Source organism: Sminthopsis crassicaudata, chromosome 3 (genome assembly GCF_048593235.1).
Source record: "Sminthopsis crassicaudata isolate SCR6 chromosome 3, ASM4859323v1, whole genome shotgun sequence".
NCBI lineage: Eukaryota > Metazoa > Chordata > Mammalia > Dasyuromorphia > Dasyuridae > Sminthopsis > Sminthopsis crassicaudata.
Genome location: NC_133619.1, coordinates 32,720,046 through 32,747,652, shown reverse-complemented (window position 1 = coordinate 32,747,652; position 27,607 = coordinate 32,720,046). Strand labels below are relative to the sequence as shown.

The 27,607-nt window shown below is 34.7% G+C and overlaps 1 protein-coding gene across 7 annotated transcripts in view; it reads right to left on the bottom strand.

Annotated features, from left to right (window-relative positions):
* NAALADL2 (N-acetylated alpha-linked acidic dipeptidase like 2) overlaps window positions 1-27,607 on the bottom strand; it is a 1,407,963-nt gene that overhangs the window by 692,229 nt on the left and 688,127 nt on the right. For all 7 annotated transcript variants that reach the window (XM_074298220.1, XM_074298221.1, XM_074298223.1 and 4 more), the window contains one exon: window positions 11,676-12,177. In XM_074298220.1, coding sequence (XP_074154321.1) covers window positions 11,676-12,169 — 494 coding nt within the window. In that variant the 5' untranslated portion in view covers window positions 12,170-12,177. The remainder of the gene's footprint in view (window positions 1-11,675; window positions 12,178-27,607) is intronic.

The window sequence follows — 27,607 nt, the reverse complement described above, 5'->3', positions numbered from 1 at the left end:
GTAACAAATGTATATTAGGTAAATGATGGTCATTATTCTAATGACCTGCCCAAGGATCTAATGATCCTGCCCAAAGAACCATTAAATGCTCATAGGGTAATGGAGAAGAAATTAATATTTTTACTTGCTGTATTTCCGAAGAAAGACAGAAGGGAAAACGTAGCAGGTTGATAGAGAAGGATGAGTTCTCTTTAATAGATGAAGAAAGAGAAATGGTTCCTTTGGTGAGACAAGTCTATTTTCTTAGAGTCCTAGGCAAAAAACTCATTTGCAGGCCAGGATGTGGCAGCCCCAGTCACTGGAATACAATCATAAGTTAGTCCTTTAAACCAGGTATAAAAAATAGACTCCCCTGCTGTTTCCCAGAATAGAAATTTCATTGGGTCATGAAGAATGGGATGGCTAAGATTTGGATAGGTATGCCAATGGACATGTTATATCTAAGAGGCTCTCATCTCTTTACCTTGGTTATTTTATGTCCTACTGTATTTCTGTTGTTCCATTATTGAAACAGAACAACAGAGTCACTCCTAAAAGGAGCTAGGTTTCCATATTCTGTTCTCCCTTGGAGCTCACCCTCACACCAGCTTTTTTTCTGTCTTGCATGTTGCCTTCCCTTCTTCCCAATTTTTACCTCTTTCTCTGAGAACTGTTGTCAAGTCACCACTACCATTAACATCATTTTTGAGATCCACTAATCATCTTGGCAAGCTTCCAGACCACAACTAGCTAGCCTGACCATCATTCTTTTCCACATTTTATCTACATCACAGGCATAATAAGTTTTTAAAGTTCTAGGCTAGCTCACTTCTGTATTTGAAGCCCTAGCCCTTAGTATAGCACTTGACACATGGTAAGAGATTAATTAATACCTTTCATTCATTCTATAGTGAGGGATATTTTCATTTAATTGGTACCAGAATCCCCCATCAACGCCCTCCCTTTATCAAAATATAAATAAGACACAGTCCCTGCCAACAAGGAACTTACATGTTAGGAAGAGATACAGAGTTCTTGCAGATATATATTTTCTTTCACATACTTTTTTTTGGTTTTGTATTATTTAATATTTCCCCACTTATATTCAACATTTTTACATTAGTTTCTAAATTTTTGAGTTCTAGATTCTTTCCCTTATCCCCATTCACAAAAACATTTCCATAAATGTCAATTTGTGATTTAAAAAACAGATCTTACACCCTAATTAAAATAAAAATCTCCAAGAAAAATTAAATTGAGAGAGAGATAGAGGGAGAAAGAGGGGGAAAGGGGAAGAAAAGAGGCAGAGGAGAGGAGAGGGAGAGGGAAGGAAGGAGAAAGCTTCAATCTATTCAGCCACTATCAGTTCCTTCTCTAGGGACAGATAGGATTTTTTGATGATTGGATGATTGTACTACTGAGAATAGTAATCATTTACAGCTGATCATCCCAGAATTTTGCTATTACTTTGTACACAGCCCATTCCACTTGTTTGAGTTCATGGAGGACTTTCCAGTTTTTTTTCCCCCAAGAATATCCTGCTCATCATTTCTCATAGGACAATAATATTCCATCATAAACATACACCACACTTTATTGAGCCATTCCCCAAATGATGGACATCCCCTCAATTCTCTTTTTTTTCCTGAGAAGAGAGCTGCTAGAAATGTTATATATGTATGTTTATATGTATATATACACATATATACATACATACTTACATATATATATATATATACACACACATATATATATATTATATATATATTATATATGTATATATGTCATTTTTCTTTTTTTCCCCTCGAAATTTCTTTTGGTATTCATGATAAGTAGTGGTCTTGTTAGGTCAAAGGATATGTATGAATTTAGAGTACTTTGGGAACAGATCATATCTTTTGATAATTTATCAATTAGGGCATAGCTCTTATCTTTTTTTTTTTTAATAAATTTGACTCAATCCCCTCTATGTTTGAGAAATGAGGCCTTACCAGAGCAACTTCTTTAAATTTCTTTTTGCAATTACTATTGTTAACTATATTGTCCCCCATTTATTCTCTCCTTTTACCCTGTCCCTCATCAAAAGCATTTTGGTACTAACCACTTCCTTCCTCAATATTATACAGATAATTATAAAATAGATGTATATTTTCAGAAATACAAAAAAATACTGCTATGAGAGTCCAAAAATCATGTTTACCTATGCTCAAATAAATGTCACATGAGCTGGATTTTGAAAGATAGGTACCATTTCAACAGAGATTAACTGAGGAACCGAACAATTTAAGCATAAAGAAGATTACATACCAGATACATAGACCAGATATATATTGACACTATACATATATGCACATAGCATTCCAAAAGTCTTAGTGTATGTTTAAAAACCACACTAAAAATATTAGGACATGTTATTTTCTATATGTATGTATACTTTCTGATTCTATATCTAAAAAAATTAAGGCTTAAAACTCTATGAAGTCTTTTGACTCAGGCTCTCTGGCGTGCTTTCTGTCTCTGTGTCTTATTTAATTTAAAACTGCACCAAGACTTTGGGGACAGCATGCTCAACATGCTGAAGCCAGATAAGTGAGGACAATGAAAACTAAAGACTTTAAACAGTATTCTAGAAGAGTAAATGGGGATTTAATTACTATTTTTTTTAATTTAAAAACTTCAGCTAACCTCTCTTAAGTACTGCAAGCATGGAATATGGAAAGGCATAGGAGTAGTGTTGTAATATGAATGGACCTATGAATAGAGAAGATTAACATGGCAGCTGTGTGTAAAATAGATTGAAGAGACAATCTGTTGTGGTTAGGTAGGCAGACTGGTTGGGAGAGCTATTGTAATAACTAAAGTGAGAGGTAAAGAGGGCCTGAATAAGGCATGTGGAATTAAAAATAAGGAATGGTATAGATAAGGAATTGAAGGATTTAGTAGGGTGTAATAAAAGGGGATGTTAATTCAAGAAAGAACTTAAAGACTTTTTTTTTTTCAAATACCATTCAAGGAGCTAATAATCTTAATCCCACTAGCCAATTATTCATTATTATTTCCCCCAAAATAGTAGAAATCAATATATAGAGAATATTCAGACAGTCAATCCACAAGCATTCATTAAGAGCTTTCTCTGGGCCATTCATTATACTAAACACCTGGGTACAAAGTGAGGCAAAATCATTCCTTGCTCTCAGAGTTTATATTTTACAGGGGAGACAAAATATATGCTAATAGCTAGTATTTTTAATATTACTTTAAGGATTGTAAAGCACTTGACAAATATTATTTCATTTAATTCTCACAACAACTATGAAAGTTAGGTATTGTTATTATTATCCCCATTTTACAAATAGGTGGTAGTGTGACCCTGATTCCAGGTCACACAGCTGGTAAGTCTTTGAGATCTGATTTGAGAATATATGAAAGATAATCTCATATAAGAAGGCTCAAGTAGGTGGAAATTTTGGGAAAGAACTCCTACAGAAAGTGATCTTTGGGTTGAGATATGGAGGAAGTCTGGCATTCTATTCACAGTCCAGTTAGTCAAATTTTTAAATTTTCAGCTTGGTCTATAATATGCTATTTTACCAAGTCACCCAAAAGACAGATATAAGGAAGGAAAACAAATGTGGGCATTCTTTTTCCTCAATCACCAACACTTTCCAAAAGGATCTATCTAAATAATAATTTTAGCATACTAAATCAATATCATCAGTCTAATAAGATACAGAAATCAAATCCTCAAGGAATTATTTGTTAAGAAATGTTATCAGCTAATGGTCAAAGGATATGAACAGACAATTCTCAGAGGAAGAAATTGAAACTATATCCACTCACATGAAAGAGTGTTCCAAATCACTACTGATCAGAGAAATGCAAATTAAGACCACTCTGAGATACCACTACACACCTGTCAGATTGGCTAAGATGACAGGAACAAATAATGACAAATGTTGGAGGGGATGTGGGGAAACTGGGACACTAATACATTGCTGGTGGAGTTGTGAAAGAATCCAGCCATTCTGGAGAGCAATCTGGAATTATGCCCAAAAAGTTATCAAACTGTGCATACCCTTTGACCCAGCAGCGCTACTACTGGGATTATATCCCAAAGAAATACTAAAGAGCGGAAAGAGACATATATGTGCCAAAATGTTTGTGGCAGCTCTTTTTGTTGTAGCTAGAAACTGGAGGATGAATGGATGTCCATCAGTTGGAGAATGGTTGGGTAAATTGTGGTATATGAAGGTTATGGAATATTATTGCTCTGTAAGAAATGACCAGCAGGAGGAATACAGAGAGGCCTGGAGAGACTTACATCAACTGATGCTGAGTGAAATGAGCAGAACCAGAAGATCTCTGTACACTTCAACAACAATACTGTATGAGGATGTATTCTGATGGAAGTGGAAATCTTCAACATAAAGAAGATCCAACTCACTTCCAGTTGATCAATGATGGACAGAAACAACTACACCCAGAGAAGAAACACTGGGAGGGGAATGAAAATTGTTAGCACTAATATCTGTCTGCCCAGGTTGCATGTACCTTCGGATTCTAATGTTTATTGTGCAACAAGAAAATGATATTCGCACACATGTATTGTACCTAGACTATATTGTAACACATGTAAAATGTATGGTATTGCCTGTCGTCGGGGGGAGGGAATAGAGGGAGGGGGGGTAAATTGGAAAAATGAATACAAGGGATAATATTATAAAATATATATATATATATAATAATAAAAAAAAAGAAATGTTATCAGCTAAGATGAAGGAGGATAATAGTCCATATTTTAGTGGTAAATATTATCAGAATCTGTAGCATAAAGTACAGATAAAGCCAGGAAAGCTTAGTGAAAAGACAGTGAAAGATGGGTACCATTTTAACAGAGATTAAGTGAAGAACAGAACAATTTAAGCATAAAGAAGATTACACACAGATATAGACCAGATATATATTGACACTATACATATATGCACATAGCATTCCAAAAGTCTTAGTGTATGTTTAAAAACACACTAAAATATTAGGACATGTTATTTTCTATATGTATGTATACTTTCTGATTCTATATCTAAAAAAATTAAGGCTCTATCAGCCTCTAGGTGATTCTGCAGGAAAATAAAAATATCAGTTCAAGAATGGAAATTCTTATTTCCAGCCAAGTCTAAACTAAGGTTTCTAAACTCAGGAAGTCTATATGTCTTAGGCATCACTACTCTAATTAGCAAATTCAATTTATCCATTACCTTGGTTTTAGTTAATGGAAAAGAGGCAAGTAGATCTAATTATATGGGTAGAAAACAATCTATAAAGAATGTAGAGGTATTATAATAAATATAAGGACCGAGCACCAGAAATAAGCCAATATGGCCTTCATTGATAATGCAACATGGAAACTAGCATCATATCCTTTTGGTCAAGATACAATGTAGTCAAAATATTCTTAGATTTTAGCAGATTTTGCAAAATAAAGCTGTTCTTGAGGAATACATGGAAACACATAGGTTGAATAATAGTACCACAGGATGCATTTGGAATTAGCCAAATCTCTAAAATAAAAACTAATCAAGCATTTTTATGTGTCAACTTGTAAAGACATCTCTAGGAGAGTAGTCCAATGATTTGTGCTTGCCCCATTTAGTTATTACTTCTTTCCTACCTTCCTTCCTCCCTTTCCTTCCTTCATTTCTTCTTTCCTTCTTTCTTCCCTTCTTTATTTTCTTTCTGTCAAGGTCTTGGCAAAATTTATACACAGAATGCTTTGCAGTGAACAAGTCTAGAACCAAATATCTTGACAGGGTAGGCAATTGACAAGCTATATCAAACATGATATAATTTAATAGGGATAAAATATAAAGTCGATTCAAGAAATAAATTTCCCACAGTGAAATGGCTAGATGATAGTTCATGTGAAAAAGATCTGGGGTTTTTAATAGAATGACACCTGTACATGTCAATGGTTATTTAAAAAAACAAGCTAATAGATTTTCAATATATATATTTTCATAAAACAAACAAAAATAATCACAACCAAAGCTATATTTATTTAATTTTATTTCAGATAAATACTATTTCCCAAAGGAGGGGAGGGGGCTAGCTAATTAATCACACAAAAGGACAGAGAAACAGTTCTGGATTCAGATCCCATTCTAGAAATTTACTAATTGTTTTGCCCTGGAAAAGTCATTTAACTCCTCTGAATTCAGTGAAAATATTCATAACTTCATAGAGTTGCGATGACTAAAAGTGCTTTTTGAACCTGAAAAAACTACAGGCATATCAATTAATGTTACTATAACTGTCAATAATTTCTGCTAGGAAAAATCTTATTAAAGTTTCTCTATTTAGATTCAGAATTTCTCTCAGTTTAGAGAGTTATCATTCAGGAACAGTGAGAGAAAAGTCAAATGGTGGTTTTTGGGGACTCCATGAGGACATATACCAATGTGACCACTTCCAACCCAATTTGAAAAAGACAGACACCTGTCATTTCCCCAATAGGGAGGGATTTGGTTGGGTCTTGAGGTGGTGGGTGGCTAAGACCCAGAAAGGAGTAGAAGAAATGATTTAAAAGAAGTAAAAGGAAAATGAAATATTGAGGTGCATAATGACTCGCTCAGGGTCATGTGATCCGTAAGTGACCAAATCCGCAGTTGAAATTAGTTTGTACTGATTTCAGATCCAGTGAAGAAAGGATTATATCTTGAGGAAAACTCACCTTTTTACCACAAGAAGATGGAAATGGGCAAAAGATACAGGGATATCGGAAGAGAAATTCAGAGATTGGAAGATGAAGAATTTCAAAGGGAAGGAAGTAAAAATGGATGGTTTTTAGAAGTTGAAAAGAAAGAAAAGAATGTTGGGGGAAGAAAACCCAAAGGGAAGAATCAAAGATAAAGTAAGGATGAAGGAAGAGGAAGAACAACATAAAGAAAGGGAGGAAACATAAAAACACCGTAGCCTGGAGAATAATGAAAAAGGCTGCATAGCTGAATTTATGAAATATACGGGAAATGTGCAATTATCACAGCACTCTGAAAAACAAAATCCTAATTGGGGGACATATGTCATCCCAGAGGCAGCTCATCTTCACAGCCTGATTTCAGGCTTGACAGGAAATTTACATGATCAATGAGAACTCGCAAGTAATTTTCAAAATCTCTTTGGCATGTTGACTGACCATTTTAAAGACCTGGTTTAGAAGGAGAGAAGGAGGTAATAAATGGTTATTCCCTACATACACCTTTGACCACAAAAAGGCAGCGATTAGCAAAAAAGTAACCAAGGACTTGCTTTGGAGAGAAAATTAAGTCTTAGTGTAGTATTTATCTAATCCGTGAATGTCTACTCGAGACTGGGCAAAGGCAAGATGCTACAAAAACCCACAGTTGGGATTTGGCATCTGGCTCCTTTTTCAGGCTGGTATAAAAATTCTGCCACTGACTAGTTCTGTGATTTTGGGCACAAACTTTAAATCTCTCTCTTTTTTAAAAGATATTTTTAGAACTCTTTCTTTCTTGCTTTTAAGGCAATGGGACATCAGTCATTGTATTAAGAAAAAGCAGGCAATGTTATATAGTATCTATGGGCTTCTGTGACTGAATGTGAAGGGCATGAAACTATGATTTATTAGTAGTAAATATTTGATTTGAATACCTACCCAGAATCATGTAAAATTTCTTGGGTGAAAAGGGCTAATGAGTAGAAAAATGTTAAAAAGCCTTGGTGTAATGAATAAGGTACTGAATTAGGAATCAAAAAAACCAGGGTTCACATCCCTACTCAGACACTGTGTTACCCCAGGAAGTTAATTTAATTTCTCTGTTTTAGATTATTAATCTATGCTATGGACATGAAGGCCTCTTCTCATTTGAATCGATGATATTATGAACCAAATAGCTCCAACTTCCAAGGGCCCAGAAAATTTAAAGCCAGAAGTAAACTAAAAGCTTATATAGAACAAATGCTTCAATTTGCATATGAGGAAATTGAGACCCCAGGAGACTGAAGCCAGAATTGAATACAGGTCCCCTGGCTGTCACTTTCTGTGTGTTTTAAAACAGCAAAAGAACATGGTACACAAGACACTTTGGTGTCCTCAAAGAGAGCAATAACATTTAAATGAAGAGCTTCAACTAGGCGTATACCTAGGTCAAGATTTATATTCTCTAAGACTGAGCTCCCTTCCATGGAAACTACTGAGACAGATGTGAACCAGATGTGACTCTCTCTTGTTAGCTCTCCCAGCATGATGCTCATGATTCTTCTGTGGGTCTGTGCTTAGGACATGGGCCGTGCTTCATTTGTAACCAAAACATACCGACACCGTCTCCCTAACTCATAACCTTTCAAGGTGGCCTAAATCACCGAGAAGTTCAAGGATTTCTCCTGGGCAACATAGCTAATACTTGCTACAGGTCTTTCTGGCTTTGGGGTCAATTCTATCCATGACACAATGCTGCCTCTCTTCTCCATGTTTCCTGTGAAATTGCAATTTCCATGTTTTTCCATGTCTTTATTTCCTTCCAAATTTTATCTCTTTGGGGTTTGAGGAAGCAAGAAGAGAAGCAGATTTTTCTTTGTATCCCAATTTAGCATTGAATACACATGTGAGTGGTCAGTTAATTGTTTTAGAATTTTTATTCATTTAGAAGATGAAAAAATGCATATTTGGTATTCAGTTTAGGTGATAACATATATGGAATTGAAAACCTGTATCAGAAGGTTCATCTTGGTAGGTATGACACTCTTGGTTCAGTGAGGGAAGCTTTTTTCTATACATGTGAAGATGCTTAATGGGGTCTGCCATCATTCTTGGGTGGAATCCAGAATGTCAATATGTATAACATTTAGAAAAAGGGAGTTGAACAGCTTCGTTTTCTTAAAAAGTTCAACAATAATAAAACATCCATGCATACATATTTATGTGGGTATGTTTATATACATATAGAGACATCTATGTGATACAGACATGCTTCAATCATCCACTAATATCCGAGTATAAATACTGCTAATTTTGGCCAAGAAGATCTTAGTTCCAATTCTGTTTTCTTGTCATGGGCAAATCAACAAATTCATTTGGCCTCGGCAACTCCCCAAGACTTATGGAGATAAAAGTCAAAAGTCCAAACTTTCCCCCACCTCACCTTGAAAATACTAAAAATAATAGCTGCTTAGCATACATGAGGTTTTAAATTTCGCAAAATGTATTACCTGTATTATCTTATTTGAAACAACCAGAACAAAATTAAGCAATAGTGATTTCATTTGCTCTATATATGTTGGAAAGAACTCTTTATTTGGAGTCCAAAGACCTGAGTTCAAATGTCAGATCTTGGCTCTGCCATTTGTGAACTTGGTGAATTTGGGCAATGCACTTCATTCTTGGGCCTCAGTTTTCATATTAGGAAAATGAAGGCAGATGGCTTAAGTGACTTTTCAGGTCTCATACAATTAGGGATCTCTGATCATTCTATTAACTTAATCCTTTGTTGACTTTAGACAGTATTATTAGACTGTGAGAGCAGGAACTGTTTTTTTCTTAGGCAAGTCATTTTTGGCCCTCAATTTCCTTGTAAAATGAGAAATTTAAGGAGATATTCTCTAAAGTTCCTTCCAGTTTGAAATCTCTGCTTACTTGTATGTAAAAATCAAGGAATATTTAGGGTGAGGGCAGATGAGTGGCTTGCCATTAACCTGCAATCATTCTTCATACTTTTTGATCTCTGCTGCAATGCCAAATTTCAGCTGGGGGCTGATAAAAGAAGGGCCCTCATTGTTTATGCGCTGAGGTCCATTTCTCTTTCTTTTTTGATTACTTTCCCAGATTTGAGTGTGCCTGATCACCAATTAAGGTACATCTGAAATATGTGAAGTCCCCCAGGGAAGCTTTTTGCTAAGGCCTCATGATAACTAAATTGAGGCCCTGATGCAGACTCGACTATCTCCACTGAGCACAATGCATATTAGTTTGCAAAAAGGACAAGGATGATGGTCTGCAAATTACATTGCATTGTAGAAAATACTCAAGTATTCTCTCTTTCTTTCTCTCTCCTTTCTTTCCTTCCTTTTTTCCTTCTTTCCTTTTTCTTTCTTTTTTCCTTCCTTCCTTCTTCCTTAATTTCCCCTTTTAAAGGGGGAAGAGATGCTTGCTGCAATAGGCTCACACATGAATCAATAGTGATTATGACAATAGAGTTCTAGCTTGTTTTCTGGTCAAGTTTTCCTTCATTAAATTATCCTTGAAAAGTAAAGATAACACATCCAATTGTTTCTTTAAAGGATTAATCATCAGATGAAAACATATGACGAGTTCTGCATATTTACAAAGGACATTTATAAAACATAACCTAACTCATGTTTAATTAACCAAAACCAAGACTAATGATCGGTACGTGGGCCTTCTCTGTCTACACAGAATCTAAACATTTGACCATGGCTAAATCTTCAGACACTGCCCCAGCTCCATCCTGTTTCCGAATATTCTCTCATTTAAACAATTGACAAATGGGAATCCAGGCAGGCTGCCACCTAAAATACAGAGAGGTAGGATGCCAAGGCATGAGGTATCCTGTTTTTGTTTGTGCAATGGCATGAGCCGTAATTAGCACCCGGCACATTTTATCCTTTTCTCCTCAGCAGTCTGGGCTATCAAAAAGCAAGTCTGTTACTGCATTCAAAAATAAAATTCAGGCTCATTTACTACCTTGCTTTGAAATACATTCCTAGGGCAACATGATGAATTTACACAGAAAACTCCTAAAGGAAAAGCCATTTTTCTATTGATATTGTGCCCAACCCAGTGCTCTTGAAATTTCTAGTCTATCAGAGGAAATGACTTATCACTCCCCTTAGACTATAAAAAGGGAATGCATCTTCTAAATGGTACCAAAGTTAGAAGCAGGTAATTCTAAGTAAAGCTCAAAGAATAAATGTAATTTAATGATTTCAAACAAAACAAAATGTTACCTTGATCTGCCTATACTTGTACAAATTTGGACATTGTTTTCACATTAAAAGCATTTCACTGAAACTACTTTTCCAAAAAACAATGGGCAGTTCTGAGAATGACAATGGGGAGCAAGGAGAAGGACAGCCCTTTCCCCTGGATTTATATGTTGGAAGTGTAAGGGAAGAAACCGGCAGCACTAGAAATTGTCAAACTTAAGAGATCTTCAGGAGAAAGCTAAGTTCCTTATGATCCTCCCAAGAGGAAACAGGAGTTACGGCATCCCCTAGCACCATGTTAAGGCCATCAAACTCTGATTTTTGTATTAATCTAATAAATATTCATTAGATGCTTCAAATAAAAGTAATCTTTAAACAGCTAATACCGTGACACATATCTATCAACTTGTTGGAGGCTGAGATGTAGAATATTTTCAAAACACATCCTTTGTAAAGGATTTTTATAAAAATTGTTGGGATAAAAAATGAGTCTAGATAAATTATGGAAAGGCTACAATAAGACCTGATGATGGCCATTTAACTAATTTATTAATTAACTAACTGATTAACAGCAGCTGCATTCTATTAAATAATTAATTTTTAAATAGGGCTGTGAATTTTTCTATTTTCTATGACATAGTCACCATGAGAAAAGTCTAGAAAGATTACTGCCATTGCTCATATCACTATCATATTTCTCCACAATATGAGATGCAGAGCAAGATTTCCAGGATACTCACCTAAAAAGCTTCTGGATGTCTTCTGCTTTGATCTCCTTAAGGATCTCCTGGTACAGATGAGGATCAGACATCCCTGGAGAAGGATCCTGGGAAGGGCATTTTTTATGCGCATAGTATCCAATCACAATCCCCAAAATAAATAAAAAGGTCAGAGTGCAAAAGATTTTGGAGAAGCGGAATATATTACAGTGATTGCTCTTTGGTGTTGCCCTTGGGTACCGGGTCATGTAGTCTGAATCCTCCTGAAGTCTCTGGAACCTTCCTTTAGGGGATGTAGCTGGCTGAATGGAATCGAGATCCAGGTCAGCAGTTTCTGAATTCCCCAGGTTCTGGTTCTCAGCGCAATCGAGCTGGAAACGGTCAAAACCAGGCTCCTCCAACTCCTGTTCCATGTCCCATTCCAGGTCAAGGGCAGTGGCTTGAAGGTCATCACTGTCTAAGTATTGAGAATGTCCCGTGGCTCTCTGATCTGCATTCACCTTTTGATAGGCCATCTTTTTACCTGTTTAAATAATGAACAAAATGAGTATTTATTTCATTAAAACATATAAATTGGATTGGCTTTTCCTTATCTCCCCACTCTTTAATTACTGTTACTGATAATAAAAGTATTAATATAGTATTTTAAAGTTTTGTAAAGCACATTACACCAATTTTATGAAATAGGTGCTACTATCCCATTTTACAGTAGAAGAAACTGAAACTGAGGTAAAGTAATTTACCTAAGGTTACAAGGCTTGTAAGTGTCTGGTATAGATTTGAATTCAGGCCTTCCAAACTCTAAGCCCAGTGGACTATCTACTAAGTCACCCAGCTACTACTACCTTTACCTCTCTTAATTGCCAATATTTATGCAGCACTTACTATGGACTACATACTATGCTAAATGCTTTACACAATTATATTCTCATTTTATTTACTTATTTGCATACATAGAAGCTTTCAGAAGTCAAAGGCTATTTCATTTTGTATTCCAAGTCCTTAGCATACTATCTAGAAGATAACTGCAATTTAGTAAATGTTTATTTATTGTATTCAGCAGATTCCTAGTAAGAGGTTGTTGAATTACATTGGAAATTGAGTGCTCATATTGGTTCAGAATTTAAGTCATCTCATATCCATTATTAAAAAAATTATATCACTCCAATTTTTTTTTATTTTGCTAATAAAGAACCAAATACTTATTACTTGCAGTATTGTACTAGTAGGCATAGATATCAATTCATTTCCATGCAGGAGTTCTTAATGTGAGATCTATAGATTACACATTTTTTGTTGCTGCTGGTCAGTCATTTTTCATGACTTTTTTGTGATTCCATTTAGCAAGTTCTTGGCAAAGAAAGTGCAGTGATTTGATATTTTCTCCTTCAGCTCATTTTACAAATGAGGAAACTGAGGCAAAATGGTTAAGTGTCTTAGTCAGGATCAAATAGTGCCGGAGGTTGGAAGATGGATCTCCAGACCCAGCATTCTATATATTCTACAGAGACAGAGATAGACAGACAGAGAGACTAACAAATAAGACAGCCACAGATAGAGATAGAGAGAAACATGGAGGGAGAGAAGGAGAGATTACTCCCCTTATTGTAAGGGGAATTAAAGATTGTAGAGATGCGACAGAACAGGATAGGAATAGGACATCAAGATATATTATATGTATAGTCTGCAATGTGAGAAGGTAATAGGTCAGGAAAATAGAATCACAATACTTAAAGTTGGAAGGGACTTAAGAAGTCATAAGCTCCTCGATTTAGAGGTGAAAGGGACCTTCAAATTATTGCATCTGAAATCTTCCCATTTTACAAAAGAGGAGAACAAAAGGCCTAGGGATCTTTTACACTGTCCTATCTTCCCCTTAAAGCTCAGGAGATTATAAGACACACAAAGGCAGGGACTGTTGAGTTTTTGCTTTTATATGTCCAATAACTAAGCACAAGTCTGGGCATGTAATAAGAAATTAATATATTCTCCCTTTGATTTTATTAAATTAAAATCTACCGAAGATCACTGAATGTACCACATTGAATGCAAAGCGTGAATCACAATCATTCTAAAGTCACCACTGAATTGAATGAAGTTGATGGCTTCTGGACAGGAAAGATTTGAACAACTACGGAAATTCTTCCCCATGTAGAGTCTCTAATTCTAATCATAATTTTAAAATCCAGATTCATGTTCAGATAAAATAATTTGAAAACCAACCGAGGCAAAAGAGAGGCAGAATTTTCATGCCTTGTCCAACGAGAGACATTCCATAGCATGCATATCAGAAATTTAATGATTTTCCAACATCAGAGAGAGCAATCAATGGGAATGAAAGGGAAATTCAAATATTCTGTCTTCACTCTAATGGATTTGTGATGGACACCCCAGTGACTACTTTTGTGCTCGTTAACCCAGTAATGAATTATCTTTCTCAGAGATTAGGCTCCCAGGAGAATAGTCTCTTATTCATATGTGAGTGGACTCAACCACTTGATACCACAGAGTCTAGAGCATTTCAGGAAAGTTATAGAGGCGATGAATAGATGATAGGAGAGATGTGAGCAAGCAGTTGGACCACTTACTTTACAAAACCAATTGTTTCACTACATAAGTACCTAATTTGAGAATCTCATCTTGTTATAGACTTTCTTGCCCCAAAGGAGATAAAGCAGTTGACAGACTTATTATAACAGGATAATATAAATCCTCCTCTTCTCTAAGGTATCTTTTTTTTTGGTCATTTTATACTCATGCATAAATAAAAAGTTAATCTCTTAAGAAGTAAAACTGAAGAGAATGTTGCTATTCTTTTAAAATAAGAAGTCCATTTCTGAGCTGGTGGAAGAGGAGGTGAAATATAATATTTGAAAAACAAAGAAGCAAATCTCACTGCCTTATATTCACAAAGACCTGAAGATCCCGTAGAGATCCTTAGAGGTCCTTAGAGATCATTTAGTCCATCTGTATCAATCCACTAAGGAGGAACTAAAATTCAAATGGTCCAAGGTCACACAGGTGACCTTGCTAATGGTTGGAATTTGAATCATAACCTGTGTCCTCTGCTTACAAATTCAGTTCAGTCCAAACACTCAAAATCCCAACATACCTTGCTATATAATAAACTAAAATGAAAAAAATAACTCCACTTATAATAATATTTGCTCAATACATATGATTGTATTTATAGTACAGGAAGCAAGGTGATGCAGTGGATAGAGAACTAAGCTGATGTCAGAAATGTGAGTTCCAATGCAGACTCAGACATGAATTATATTTAACATCTGTTTACCTCTGTTTCCCTATCTATAAAATGAGGATGATAATAGAACCCTACCTCCCATGGCTATTTCAAGGATCAAGTGAATTAATAATTTTTTTCCCTGAGGCTGGGGTTAAGTGACTTGCCCAGGGTCACACAGCTAGGAAGTGTTAAGTGTCTGAGATCACATTTGAACTCGGGTCCTCCTGAATTCAGGGCTGGTACTCTATCTACTTTGTCACCTAGCTGCCCCCTGAATTAATAATTATAAAGCACTGAACACAGTACCTGGCACTTAGGATGTACTATATAAATGTTAGCTATCATTAAACCCATATGCCTTCATACCTCCCTATTAGAGATGCAAGTATCACTAATAGAGAATAATTTCGTTACTATAAGATAAACCGCTATTCAATAAGTTAGAAAGTCACTGAAATCATGTAATATTTTAAAGAAAAGATGCTTAAGTCTTTACTTTCAATCGTATAAGTATTTCTCTTGCAGAGACCCACTTTGATGTTGGAAAGGTCATGGAAACTCAAGCGACATTTCTTCAAATAGAAATGTTTCGAGTCGTTTTTCAAATTTAATATTGTGGCACTTGAGCTTATGAAAATGCAACATTTATAGAAGGTAAAACATTTTCTCATGCTTCCCAAACACTATTTTCATTTATGTGAGGGCTTCTTTGATCCTACTTTACCCCCAAAGGCAAAATCAAAATTCAAAATATCACCATAGAATATTTCTCTATTTACTTACACACCTGTACACAGCTTGCATTTTTCTCTATATCTATTTAAATACCCAGTTGAAGACTAAGGTAAAACAGAGGAAGACACAAATCATATAAAATAATATTTTCTAGGTAATAAATTTGGACCACATAATGAATTTTTATCAGAAGTTTAGATGTCCCAATACTTTTATTCATCTGAATTCTAATTTGTTTACAAATCCTTACTACCTTAATATCATAGATAAAGGATATATCATAGTAACAGTAAGATTATATGATGATGAAGCATGATAGACTTAGTTCTTTTCAGCAATATATAATCCAAGACAATTCCAATAGATTTAGGATTGAAAATGCTATCTGTATCCAGAGCAACCATAGAGAGTGAAACGGGATCCAAGCATGCTATTTTCATCTTTGTTTGTTTTTTCTTTCTCATGGCTTTTCCCTTTTGTTCTGATTTTTCTTTGGCAACATGACAAGTACGGAAATATGTTTAAGATGATTGGACACATATAACCTTTATCAAATTACTTGCTGTCTTGTGAGGGTTAAGGGAGGAAGAGAGGAAGAAAATTTTGGAACTCAAAATCTTACAAAAATGAATGTTGAAAACTATCTTTAGTTGGATGTAATTTGAAAAATAAAATGCTATTGAGGGGAAAAGAAAAGAAAAAAATATATATATATGAGTTGAAATTTATGTTTAAAGCATTGTTTTCCCTAAGAGGAGGCATGCCCCAAACACTGATGGTGCAATAATATTAAGACACTGATATAGTTCTTTAAGTTTTGCAAACTGCTTATTTCATCTAATACCTTATTGAAGCATAGAATAACCTTGCAGGGAGTATTATTTATTCCACGTTCAGAATAGAGGCTGCTAGATGGTAGGACCCGATTTCAAATCCTCTTTCAGTTACTTATGGTCTCTCAGCCTCAATTTCTTCATCTGAAAAATGGTGATTATAATGAAATGTTACTTTCCATATCAGAGCTGGTATAAGCATCAAATGGGATAATGCCATATAAAGTGCTTTGCAAACCTTTTTTATTGTTCAGTTGTGTCTGAGTCTTTATGATCCCCATGGGATTTTCTTGACAGTGATACTAGAGTGGTTTGTGCTCTCCTTCTCCAGATCATTTTACAAGTAAAAAAAAAAATGAGGCAACTGAGTTCATAGAAGTTCCTTAACAAAAACCTGACCTGGTTACAAGTGATTTAAAACTTCCAGCGATCCCAGAGGTCATTTCCACCAACTAATCTCATTTTACACATTACAGGTGAAGAGATTTAAAGCTGAAGTAAATCTAGAAATCTATTAGTCCAAAGTCTTCATTTTTCAGATGAGGGAATTGATGACAAAAGAGAGAAAGCAGGGTGCCAAAGGTTCTACCGGTACTAAGTAGCAGAGCTCTCAGGTCTTTGCAGCTAAATGATGGATTATTTCGGCCAAGGCAAATCATGCAAAAAGAAAATACTCTTCAACACAATCTACCAATTTACCTCAAAAGAAGCAACTTCATAATTTAATGAAATCAAGGAACATTAAATAAATTAAAGTAAAACATAACACAATTTTAAAAAATTTTTAACAATTTGCAATTTACTAAGGGTCTATTTCAAAACAATTTTAATTATAATTTTTTATTTTTATATCACCTACATCTTAGGAAATGTATCGTCCTCCCTCATTCTCCTAGAGAGTCATGCCTTCTAATGAAATTTTTAAAAATTACATAATATGAATTAGCATATTAAAATTTATACAGCATTTTGTAGGCATACTTCCCCCTCTGCCACTGTGAATACTTCAGGGGAAGTGCTTTCCCATCTCTTTTCATATGTGGCCAATATATTTTCATAGTTCTCAGCTTTGATTATTTTGTTGTTTTATTTCTATTTGTATTGTTTGAATCATTATGCATATTGTTTGCCAGGAATTGTATTTACTTTATGGGAAGTAAATGTCTTTCCATGTTTCTCTTTTCTCAGACCCTAGTAATATTCCATTAAAGTCACATATTCTAATTTGTTTAGCCATTTTCCAACAAAAGTGAGAATCCACTTTGCTTTCAGTTTTTCTTTGCTACACCAAAAAGTGCTACTATAAATATTTTGGTATACTTAAAGCCTTTCTTTTTTGTCAATGATCTCATTTAGGATATGTGTTTAGTAATGGGCTCTCTGATTTGGTTTAAACAAAAGAAGGTTAGACATTTTAGTTACTCTCTTCATATAATTCCAAAACACTTTGTAGAAATTCTGGACCATTTCATATTTATACCAAGACATTAATGTATACATCTTTTCCTCCAAAAAGAATATTTTTTATCTTTTTAATTTTTTCTCAATTTGTTAGGTTTGATCAATACATTGTGAGTTTATTTTTCATTTGAATTTTTCTGATTATTCATGATTTGGAACATTCTTTCACATTATTAAATTGTTAATCATTTTCAATTATTCTTTTGAGAACTATATATTTTCTTTTAGAGATTAGTTATCTTACTTGGATAGTACTTATCACAGTAGTTTACTAGACTTAATATGAATAGACCCTAAATCCCAGAAACATCAAAAATCTTAACTCAAGAAACTTTTCAGAGCTAGAGACATTGGACAGCAACTTCTCCAGTTTGTAAAAATCTGTTGATGAATATGTTTAAAGCCTTTGCTCTCCAGCATGGCAAGAAATACTGCAACTGTAAATAGTGATTCAGAAGATGCTGCTGCCTTTGTTTAATTTTTCACCATAATGAGATTTTCCTCTTCTTACTTTTATGAAATAGCCTGCGTGATTGCTATAATGACTTGGAAACGCATTGACTCTCCTATTTAATTGTCACTCAGCATGTCAAGTACATAAAACAAATGACAATAATAATTAGCCATTTATGCTTCAGTAAGTGAATACATAGTGCATATAGCATAGCAAGAACCTTTCACCATTATAGTAGAATGAAAGAAAATTTTTTTAAGGGAAAAGTAAAAACGCAACACTTGATCCCAGTCTAAAAAGTACTCATACTTCTTAGAGTTTCGGGGAAGTTCAGAGGTTACTGTATGTCATCCCCTCATTGATAAAGGAGCAAGCTATGGGATGAAAGGGAAAGGAACTTCCCAGAATGACCCAGGTAGGTAGATCTGTATGTGAGTGAGAAGGAAGGAAACAGCAGAACACATATTCAAACTTAGTTCTTCAGAATTAAAAAAAAAATTGTACACGTGTTTATCTTTGAGTTTTGGTTGAGAAGAGTCAGAATAAAGATAATCATTTTGCAGACTAAATTATCAAAATGTTCAAATGATGAATAAAAGTTCTGTAGACATGAAACTAATAACTGTGGATGAATTACTTGTATTGAATCGAGTGACTGATCAGATTTATTTTATTTTTTTTATAAAATATTATATTTTTCTCCAATTAAATGTTAAAACAATTTAAACATCTTTATAACTGACTGTAAATACATGCATATTCCCACAAAAGCCATATGAATGAATTATTATATTACTATTTATTGATTGATATAATGGGGATCTGCTTTATTGTTATACAAAGTACAATAGCATTCTCTTTCAATCTGAGTCACCACATGGAAGAGGCTGGGACATTTTCAGAGTTGTGATGATATATAATAGAGATCTTTTATGCTTGCTAATCTTATGATGAAGAAAAATCTTTTTGATTTCTTACAACTGTAAGAACTTACAACTAGACTTTCATCCAAAAGGTTTTCATCAGCTGTAGGTCTCCCTCCTTAGGCCAACTTCTGCCAAGGTTATCCAGTAAAAGTCTCTGATGCTAGGGGAGAATCTGAACTTCCTCCCTTTCCAGGGCAAAATGTGGATGAGGATCTTGGGCCATCTCAACTTTTATGTTTTCTATGGGAAGGAGATTTTGGGACATGTCCTTTTGAGATGTAAAAGGTCAGGAAATGAAGCAACCGAGATGTGCAAAGTTATTCCATACTGGATTTTGTAGCCAGCCCAGTATCTATGTACCAAAGACAAGAAGCAATAGCGTCTTGTCCAGGGTTAACCAAGATGAAAACTCATTGAATAGATGTATATCATGTGGATATAAATTTGGAAGGACTAATACTAAGTAGAACTTAATTTAAACCTGAGTCCACTTTCACAGAGACTAAGATGATATAGGCTAGGACCCACTTTCTTAAATTGTGGTTTATGGCCACATCTGGGATTTTGTAACTGAATGTGGGAGGCACAAATTATGATTTGTTATCAGTAATTATTTGATCCACATATGTATTTTATACATCCATAGTCATGTAAACGTTTTTTGGGGCAAAAGAGTTGCAAGTGGAAAAAGTTTAAGAAGCTCAGGGCTAAAGTGTGTCTCTGAGATCTTGGAAGGAATAGTGTATACTTCTATTATTTTTTTCTATATTTTTGAAGTTAATTCCTCTTTACAAATATAACTGATGCAAATTGATTTCGATGCATAGATGGTAGTTGTTAAAAAAAAAAAAGTCAGTAAAGTGATGTTTTGTTTTTAACCAAATCAATTTTTTCCACAAACAGATTACAAGTTATCTTCAATTTTTTTTAGATTTTTCAGTCTTTAGATTTTTAGATTCTAAAAAAAAGATTTACAAAATTTTTCTAATTTCTTTTAGATTTTTCATAGGGATGGCCTTTAGGAGGCTTCAGTGAAATAGTTTGCCAATCTTAAAGTGCCTGTCCTATAAAAATTAGATATCCTCTTCCTGATCTTCACTTCTCAGAATGCTCATCTGAGGAATCTCCTGCTATCCTATACAGCTCCATTTTTGTTCCTCAATTTTCCCTCCTTGTATTTATCTACACACGTATCATGTATCCTATTCAGAGGAACAGAAGCTCCTCTAGGGCAGAAACAATTTCTTTTCTGTCTTTGTATCTAAGTGATTTTCACCAGTGCCTTGCATGGTATTTCATATGAATGTTGATAGAATTAAATTGTTAAATCTGACCTAAATAAATGTCTATTAGCATCAACTTAACTAGAATGCACTGTTCTGGAAAAAATGAAGGATATTCTCAAGTAAAACTTTTGCTAACTCCACTGTGCTCAATTTACATCAGAAGTGTATTGTGCTACTACAGAGTACCTAAGTCATCTAAGTGTAAAAATACTTTTAAAGCACTGTGTTCCTATGTATAAGACTTTAAAATGATGTAGTTACATTCTGTACTGCTGCCTTTCTACCTTCCTTTCCCACACCCCAGCCTCAGATATAGGGAATATGCAAGTTCTCTTGCTGGTTTTTTTTTTTTCCATACTATACACACACACACAACACACACATAATATTCTATTTCCCTTGGATGACCATGAAACAACTTTCCAGTCTCTGCTATGATTGCTATTTAAACAGAAAGGGATCACCAAGTCTTAGAAAGGGATCAGTGCTGTTGATGAAACATAAGAAGGCTTTGAGTACCTAAAGAGTTAAGAAGCAATGAATAGCCATTGGGCTTATTTAGAAGTGTCTATCTGGATTAAAAAAAAAAAAGAAAAAAAAAAAGAAAGAAAGAAAATGAAACCCTTAGCTTGATAGATGTCCTGCCATTGTTCCTCTTTTCAGCCAGCATGAATGATCTTAAATTGTTGCTTTTCTGACTGTGGCTTTTGGATTTCCAAGAAAAGAAAGCTTTTATCTATATGAGGCTCCTAAGTACTCTATTTTTCATGTATTTCAAAGGTCCCTTATTTATTTTTTTTAAATATCTTAGCTCTTCAAAAACTATCAACACATTTCTCACAATAGATAGTGCTTAATTCCCAAATCACTCCTTCCATGACCTTTAAACAAGAGTTGAAAAAGAACCATTTAAGTTTGATAGAAACAATAGAACCAGTACAAGAGAACTGAGCCAAAATTTTTCTTTTCTTTTGTATTTTTCTTACCCATTCCATTTTATAGAATTTTTTTATTTTCATATTTCATGAGAAAATTAGGCCAGTATATTGTAGAACTAGAAGAAATTAGTAGAAAAGTATTGATATTTATAAACAGTGGCCCTTAGAAAGAGAGGGACAGAGAGGAAGAGGGAGGAAGAGGGAGAGAGAGGGACAGAGAGGAAGAGGGAGAGAGAGAGGGACAGAGAGGAAGAGGGACAGAGAGGAAGAGGGACAGAGAGGAAGAGGGACAGAGAGGAAGAGGGACAGAGAGGAAGAGGGACAGAGAGGAAGAGGGACAGAGAGGAAGAGGGACAGAGAGACTCAAGGGGGCTGGTAAGATATTACTCCTATATTCTAAAGCACATACAAATAGAAACAAAGGATGGGATAATTCTGGTAGTAAGAGTCTAAATCATATATGAGAATATTTGTGTTTTTTTTCCTATTGACTTAGAAAACCACATGTTACCATCACATACATTTTGTTATGTTTTTATTTATTTTATTAAATATTTCCCAATTATAATTTAATCTGGTTGTGTCAGTTTTATGTAGCATCTCTGCTCTAAAGCAAGAGTTTTTAAGCTGAAATCCTTGGATCTTGTGGATTGATTTCAGAGGGTCCTCAAATTTGCTTTATTTTTTTTAAAGTTTTATTCATGGATACTTTCTTTTATATGTGTTTTGAAAGGGAATAGACTTCACCAGAAGAGGACCATTTTAAAGGAGGGCTAGGGAAACCAATGTATGCTAATCTATAAGCATTTAATAAACACTTAATATGTGCCAGGCACTGTGCTGAACATAACAATTCAATTCATAATTTTCATAATTGAAGATTATAACCTAGGGAAATAAGAATCATAATGGAATAAAAGAAATAGTTCTAAAGCCTACTTAGGCTGGTCACGAATGAGGGAGAAATAATGACGATCAGCAATAGCAGCCAGGCCACTCGGGTACTTCAAGGCCATTTAGGCCATGACAACAAGAAGAAAGGGACTACCAGCAGTTATTCTTAAAAGTGCATAATACTCTGTTGGGGATATAAAGAGGGATTTCCTACACAGGTACAGATTGGATCACAGATTAGAGTTGAAAGTTGCTTTTAGCAACATATATATATAAAACACATAAGTGATTTAATTAAGGCCTTCCTAACAAATGTCAGCACAGTCCAGAGTCTTCCACTAGGGTATCAGTTTGGCACTGAGGTGATTATGGATTGTAAAGGCAATCCAGCTCTTAGGATTTGGGCTACATGGTAAATTGCCTGGCTTGGATGTGAAATCCTTCAGCAGAAGCTGCCGTAATTTCTTCTTTCTAAGATGGTTTTAAAGGGCCTAGGGCCATTTCCAGAAAGTGATAAGAAGCCTTGTATGGAAGTGTCTGACTTTGCCCCAATTCAGCAAATCCTATTTACAAACCAAACACTTAAAAACTCTTTGAAAGAGTTGTATACTGGGAGGACATATGATGTTTCTAGCATTTACTAGGCAAACCACTTTAAAAAATTTGAAAACTCAATTAATTTGTTTATGGTAAGAAGAGGAAACATGATGAAAAAATAATGAACCCATATATACCATCTATATTAATAACACTGGCATTTAAAGGATAATTTTTTTATTACTAAATATTTAAAAGCCGATATATTTAGATGTGAGGTACATTAAAACAACTGGAGAACCTACCAAGAACTATGTTGGGTACTACTTATATCATTTATATTTTATTTATGAATAGGAATATTATTAAAAATGAAAGATCTCCAATGGCACATAAAAGTAATGCGGATATGAAATTAAATGTCAGGCAAACGGCATGGGAATGCAATATTCATGAAGCCATAAAGTCAAAAACATTTTGCAGAATTTTTATATAATGGACATAATTGAAGGACTCTTTATTATAATAACTCATGGCAAATCAGTGCCTGACACACAGTAGGTGTTTAATAAATGCTGACTGATGGATAAAAAAATTGCAGAATTCATCTAAACTTTACTACCTGTAAAATAATGAGCAAGTTACTTAATCTCACTGAGTCTATTGAATTAGATTCTGTGATCTTTCCACTTTAAATGTCAAATAATATTGCCCTGGCAAAAGGGATTCTCATAGTCAGAGGTCAGAATTCTAGAGCCAGGGAAGTCAGAGCTGCTAAGATATTGAGATCATCTAGTCCAATTTTCTCTGGACAGCCAGGTGGCAAAGAGGATATAGCATAACATATGAAAGAAGGAAGACTGTGTATTAAATCCAGAACTTAAAGAAGTACAAAACTGTCCATTGCATAATTAATAATAATTAAAAAGACAAGGACTAACAATCTCAAGATTTAGATCCGAGCCCCTTGAGATTCAATTGCCTCATTTTATAGAAAAGGAAACAGTAAGTTTATGTGACTTTTTCAAGACCATGTAATCAGAAAAATACATTAATGATATTAAAGGATCATTAAAAAGAATTTTAAAACTCAAGTCAGCACAACAGACATATATAACATATTTTACATATATACATATATATTTAGTACCACCTACAATTATAATGATGCAAAACACAATAAATGTCAGCAGAAAGAGTAAGCTATAAAAAAGAAATTAACCTTCAATGAGATTAAATATGACTTGAATATATTTTAGAAGAGATTTTTTTTCGGTTGTAAGTTGGATTAGATAACTACCAAGGTCACTTTTTACAGAATCTATGACTATGACCAATTCTTGAATCTCAGGGGAAAAAAAAAAATGTCAATTATATAAACAATTTTTATTACAATCTAGTGATCTAGGGAGAAAAGCAAGTTTTGAAAGACCTTAGATATGAGAAACACATTTATGACTAATATGAAAATATGTTTAATTTATCTATGTATATTTGTTACAAGGGTTTTGGTTGTCAATTAAAAATAAAATTAAACTTAAAAATCTTATTTTTTGCTAAAGAAGTTGAAAAAAAAGTTGAACGCAATATTGTTATTGTCATTAAAGAAATTGAAAAAATTAAAGTAATTATGACTACCCATAGAACCAAAGAATATTAGAGCTGGATGAGAAAGTCCAGAAAACATTCAGTTCAATCTGTCTTATTTTATAGAATAAAAAAAAAAAAAGCTGAGACTCATAAAGCTTAAGTAATAGTCAAGTTTTCACCAAACCATGATACATTTGTTAATTCCCTATTGCATACAAGATACTCAACCAGATATTGAAAATTCTTTAACTCAATTCTGAGTTAAAAAATGAAACAAAACACATTTTTGCCTTCTAGAAGTTTGCATTCTATTCAGGAAACATGAGTCTCTCTCTCTCTCTCTCTCTCTCTCTCTCTCTCTCTCTCTCTCTCTCTCTCTCTCTCTCTCTCTGTATGTGTGTGTGTGTGTGTGTGTGTGTGTGTGTGTGTGTGTGTGTGTGTGTGTGTGTGTATAATTATTTGAAGGGAAAGGACAACAGGTAAAAGCTTCCTGAAGAAAGTAGTACTGGAGATAAGTTTAGAAAGAAGTAAGATTCTTAGAGTCAGGAGGAAGGTGTGTACTTCTCCATCAAAAACATCCAAGGCAAAAGTATAGGGGTCAGAGAGAAGATGCTGATTGTGGTTAAGAGAAATTATTAGAAACTAATTTCTGCCAACTTCAGTTGGCACTGAAGCACACAACCTTCCTAACGAGGAAGACAATTTAGACTTAGTTGACACGGAGTATGATTACACCATTTTTAAGATGATATTTTCAACCTTTCCAAAATCCAGCCTGCTCTGGACAACTTATTTGAGCATGAGTGTGGCTATACCTTACATCAGCAATGCAGTAGAGACAGAAAATTTTTGGAACAAAAGTCTAGTTCAGTCGTCCTACTTGCATAACACACAAAACTAAAATTTTACAAAGGGTGACCTTTACAATCAGTTTGTGCCAGGTGATTCTATGGCTTAATAAAAATGGAATAGAAAAAAAAAATCTAGCATTCATCATCTTAGCTCTTTTTGGGCTCCTAAAAATTGACAGGCCAAGGAATTACAGAGGACTAAAGTCAACCAGTGATATCCACTGAGTTGTGAGGAACTCATTAAGCAGCAGCTCCATATTTGTGAGATATGCTGCATGTTTTTTCAGCCCTTAGCTTTCCAAATACATATCATTAAATACCAATTCAGTCAAACTTGTGGGATTGAATGGAGCTATTATCTAAAATGTTTGATTTTTTACGTATTTTAAATAGATTCTTTCAAACAGAGGGATTTAATAAATGCTAAAAATCCTCATTCTATCCATTCTCTGCTTTGAATATTAATAAAAAGGAATGGGGCCCATGCAACAATAACAGTTTAAATAGCCCATCCACTAACTGCTCAATGATATTTCCCTTAGGGGAAGTGTTGTCTTAAAGAATTAAGACATAAGGCTGAGTACAAAGATATAACAAACCTCAAGGATTTGAGGGAGCAAGGATAGGGTGAAGTAAATCTGGAGTCTGAGAGGTAACCTGGACAGAACAATTGGTATTTTGCTCAAGGGCAATTGCAGTAGGATTATTTCCAGATAAATTTCCCTCCCCCTCTCTCTCCATCTAGTCTATTCTATTTCTCCCCAACAAGAGCCTATCCCTTGGCAGTACAGAAAGCTCATAAGGTCCCAGATATTGCCTTCCCTAAGTGTCTTCATTCAAGTATGGTTCCCTTCCCTGTAATCTCTGGGTCCTGCCTTACCTTTCACCCCTAATTCCTAGTTAAATCTTAGAGTTCATGATACCACCAAGATCACTCTTTAGTATACTATATAGGAGTTGGCCTGTGAGGCAGGAAGAACCCAAGTTTGAATTGTTCCTCAGCTATTTACTAGCTGGGTGACCCCTGACAGGTCACATCTTTTCTCAATTTCATTATTCTCATCTGTAAAATGGGAACAATAACATCAACTTCTCCCAAAGATTGTAATGAGAATTAAGAAAACATGTTTTCTCATTGAGAAATCTTAAAATATTATTTATATAAATAATAATAATTATTATTGCTCATTAGTTGTACTTTCACTGACTTATACCTTCAATAAGCTAAAGTCTGGATGGAAGGGGAGAGGAGAGAAATGGGTAGAGAAATGAGAAGAGAAATAACAAGAAGCCTGCTAAGCTGACATCTTTTGCTACTTTCATTTCCCTGATAGGAGACTATGATTGTCAACTCTGAAATCCTCAAAGAGAAAGAGAAGATCAGCACCACTCCCTGTTGGACAGCGTAGGAGACTTGCCCTTTGCACCAAAGTGTGTGAAAGACCTGAGGAAGAGAAGTAGACTTGAGGGGTGAAGATGAGAGATAGTTACTGACAGAGTGATACTTTCCTGGGCAAGGTGTGAGAGTATTTGCTTTCATGGCAGACCCAAGGCATGCAGCCCATTCAGCATGAGGGTTCCAATATTACTGTCCCACCTAATACCCAGGTTTGTTAGTTTATGGAAGACACTGTAAATGTTTTTTTTTTTTTTTTCCCCCTCATCATAGATGGAGGTGACCGTGGCCTTTCAAAGTTTGTCTGTACTCCAGAAGATCCTTCCCACTGCAGAAACAATTAAGATAAAGGATGCATTTGCAATTCAAGGACAAGCCTATTCCCCACCAGGCAGCTGACTGTTCAGTACTATATTCCATGGATGTTACAAGCAAGGAAAGACAAAAATATTATGAGTTCTTCTTTAAACTTATGTGCAAATAGACTTGAAAAAAGCCTAGTTGGGTACATTGTATCAAGGTTTCTTTTAGGATCATAAAGTAGGGAAGGGTGTTTAAGACTAATCAAAACAACTCCTTCATATTATAGATAAGCAAAGTGAAGCCTTGTAGTTAAATTATTTCACCTTAGTCACAGAGGTGATGGTAGTTAAGTAACTCTATGCTGGAGTCAGGAGGTTCTAAGTTCAAATCTGCTTCAGACATTCACCAGCAGTGTAAGCTTAGACAAGTGGCTGAATCCTATTTGCCTCAAATTGCTTATATGTAAAACGAGCTGGAAAAGGAAATGCAAAAAGAAATGCAG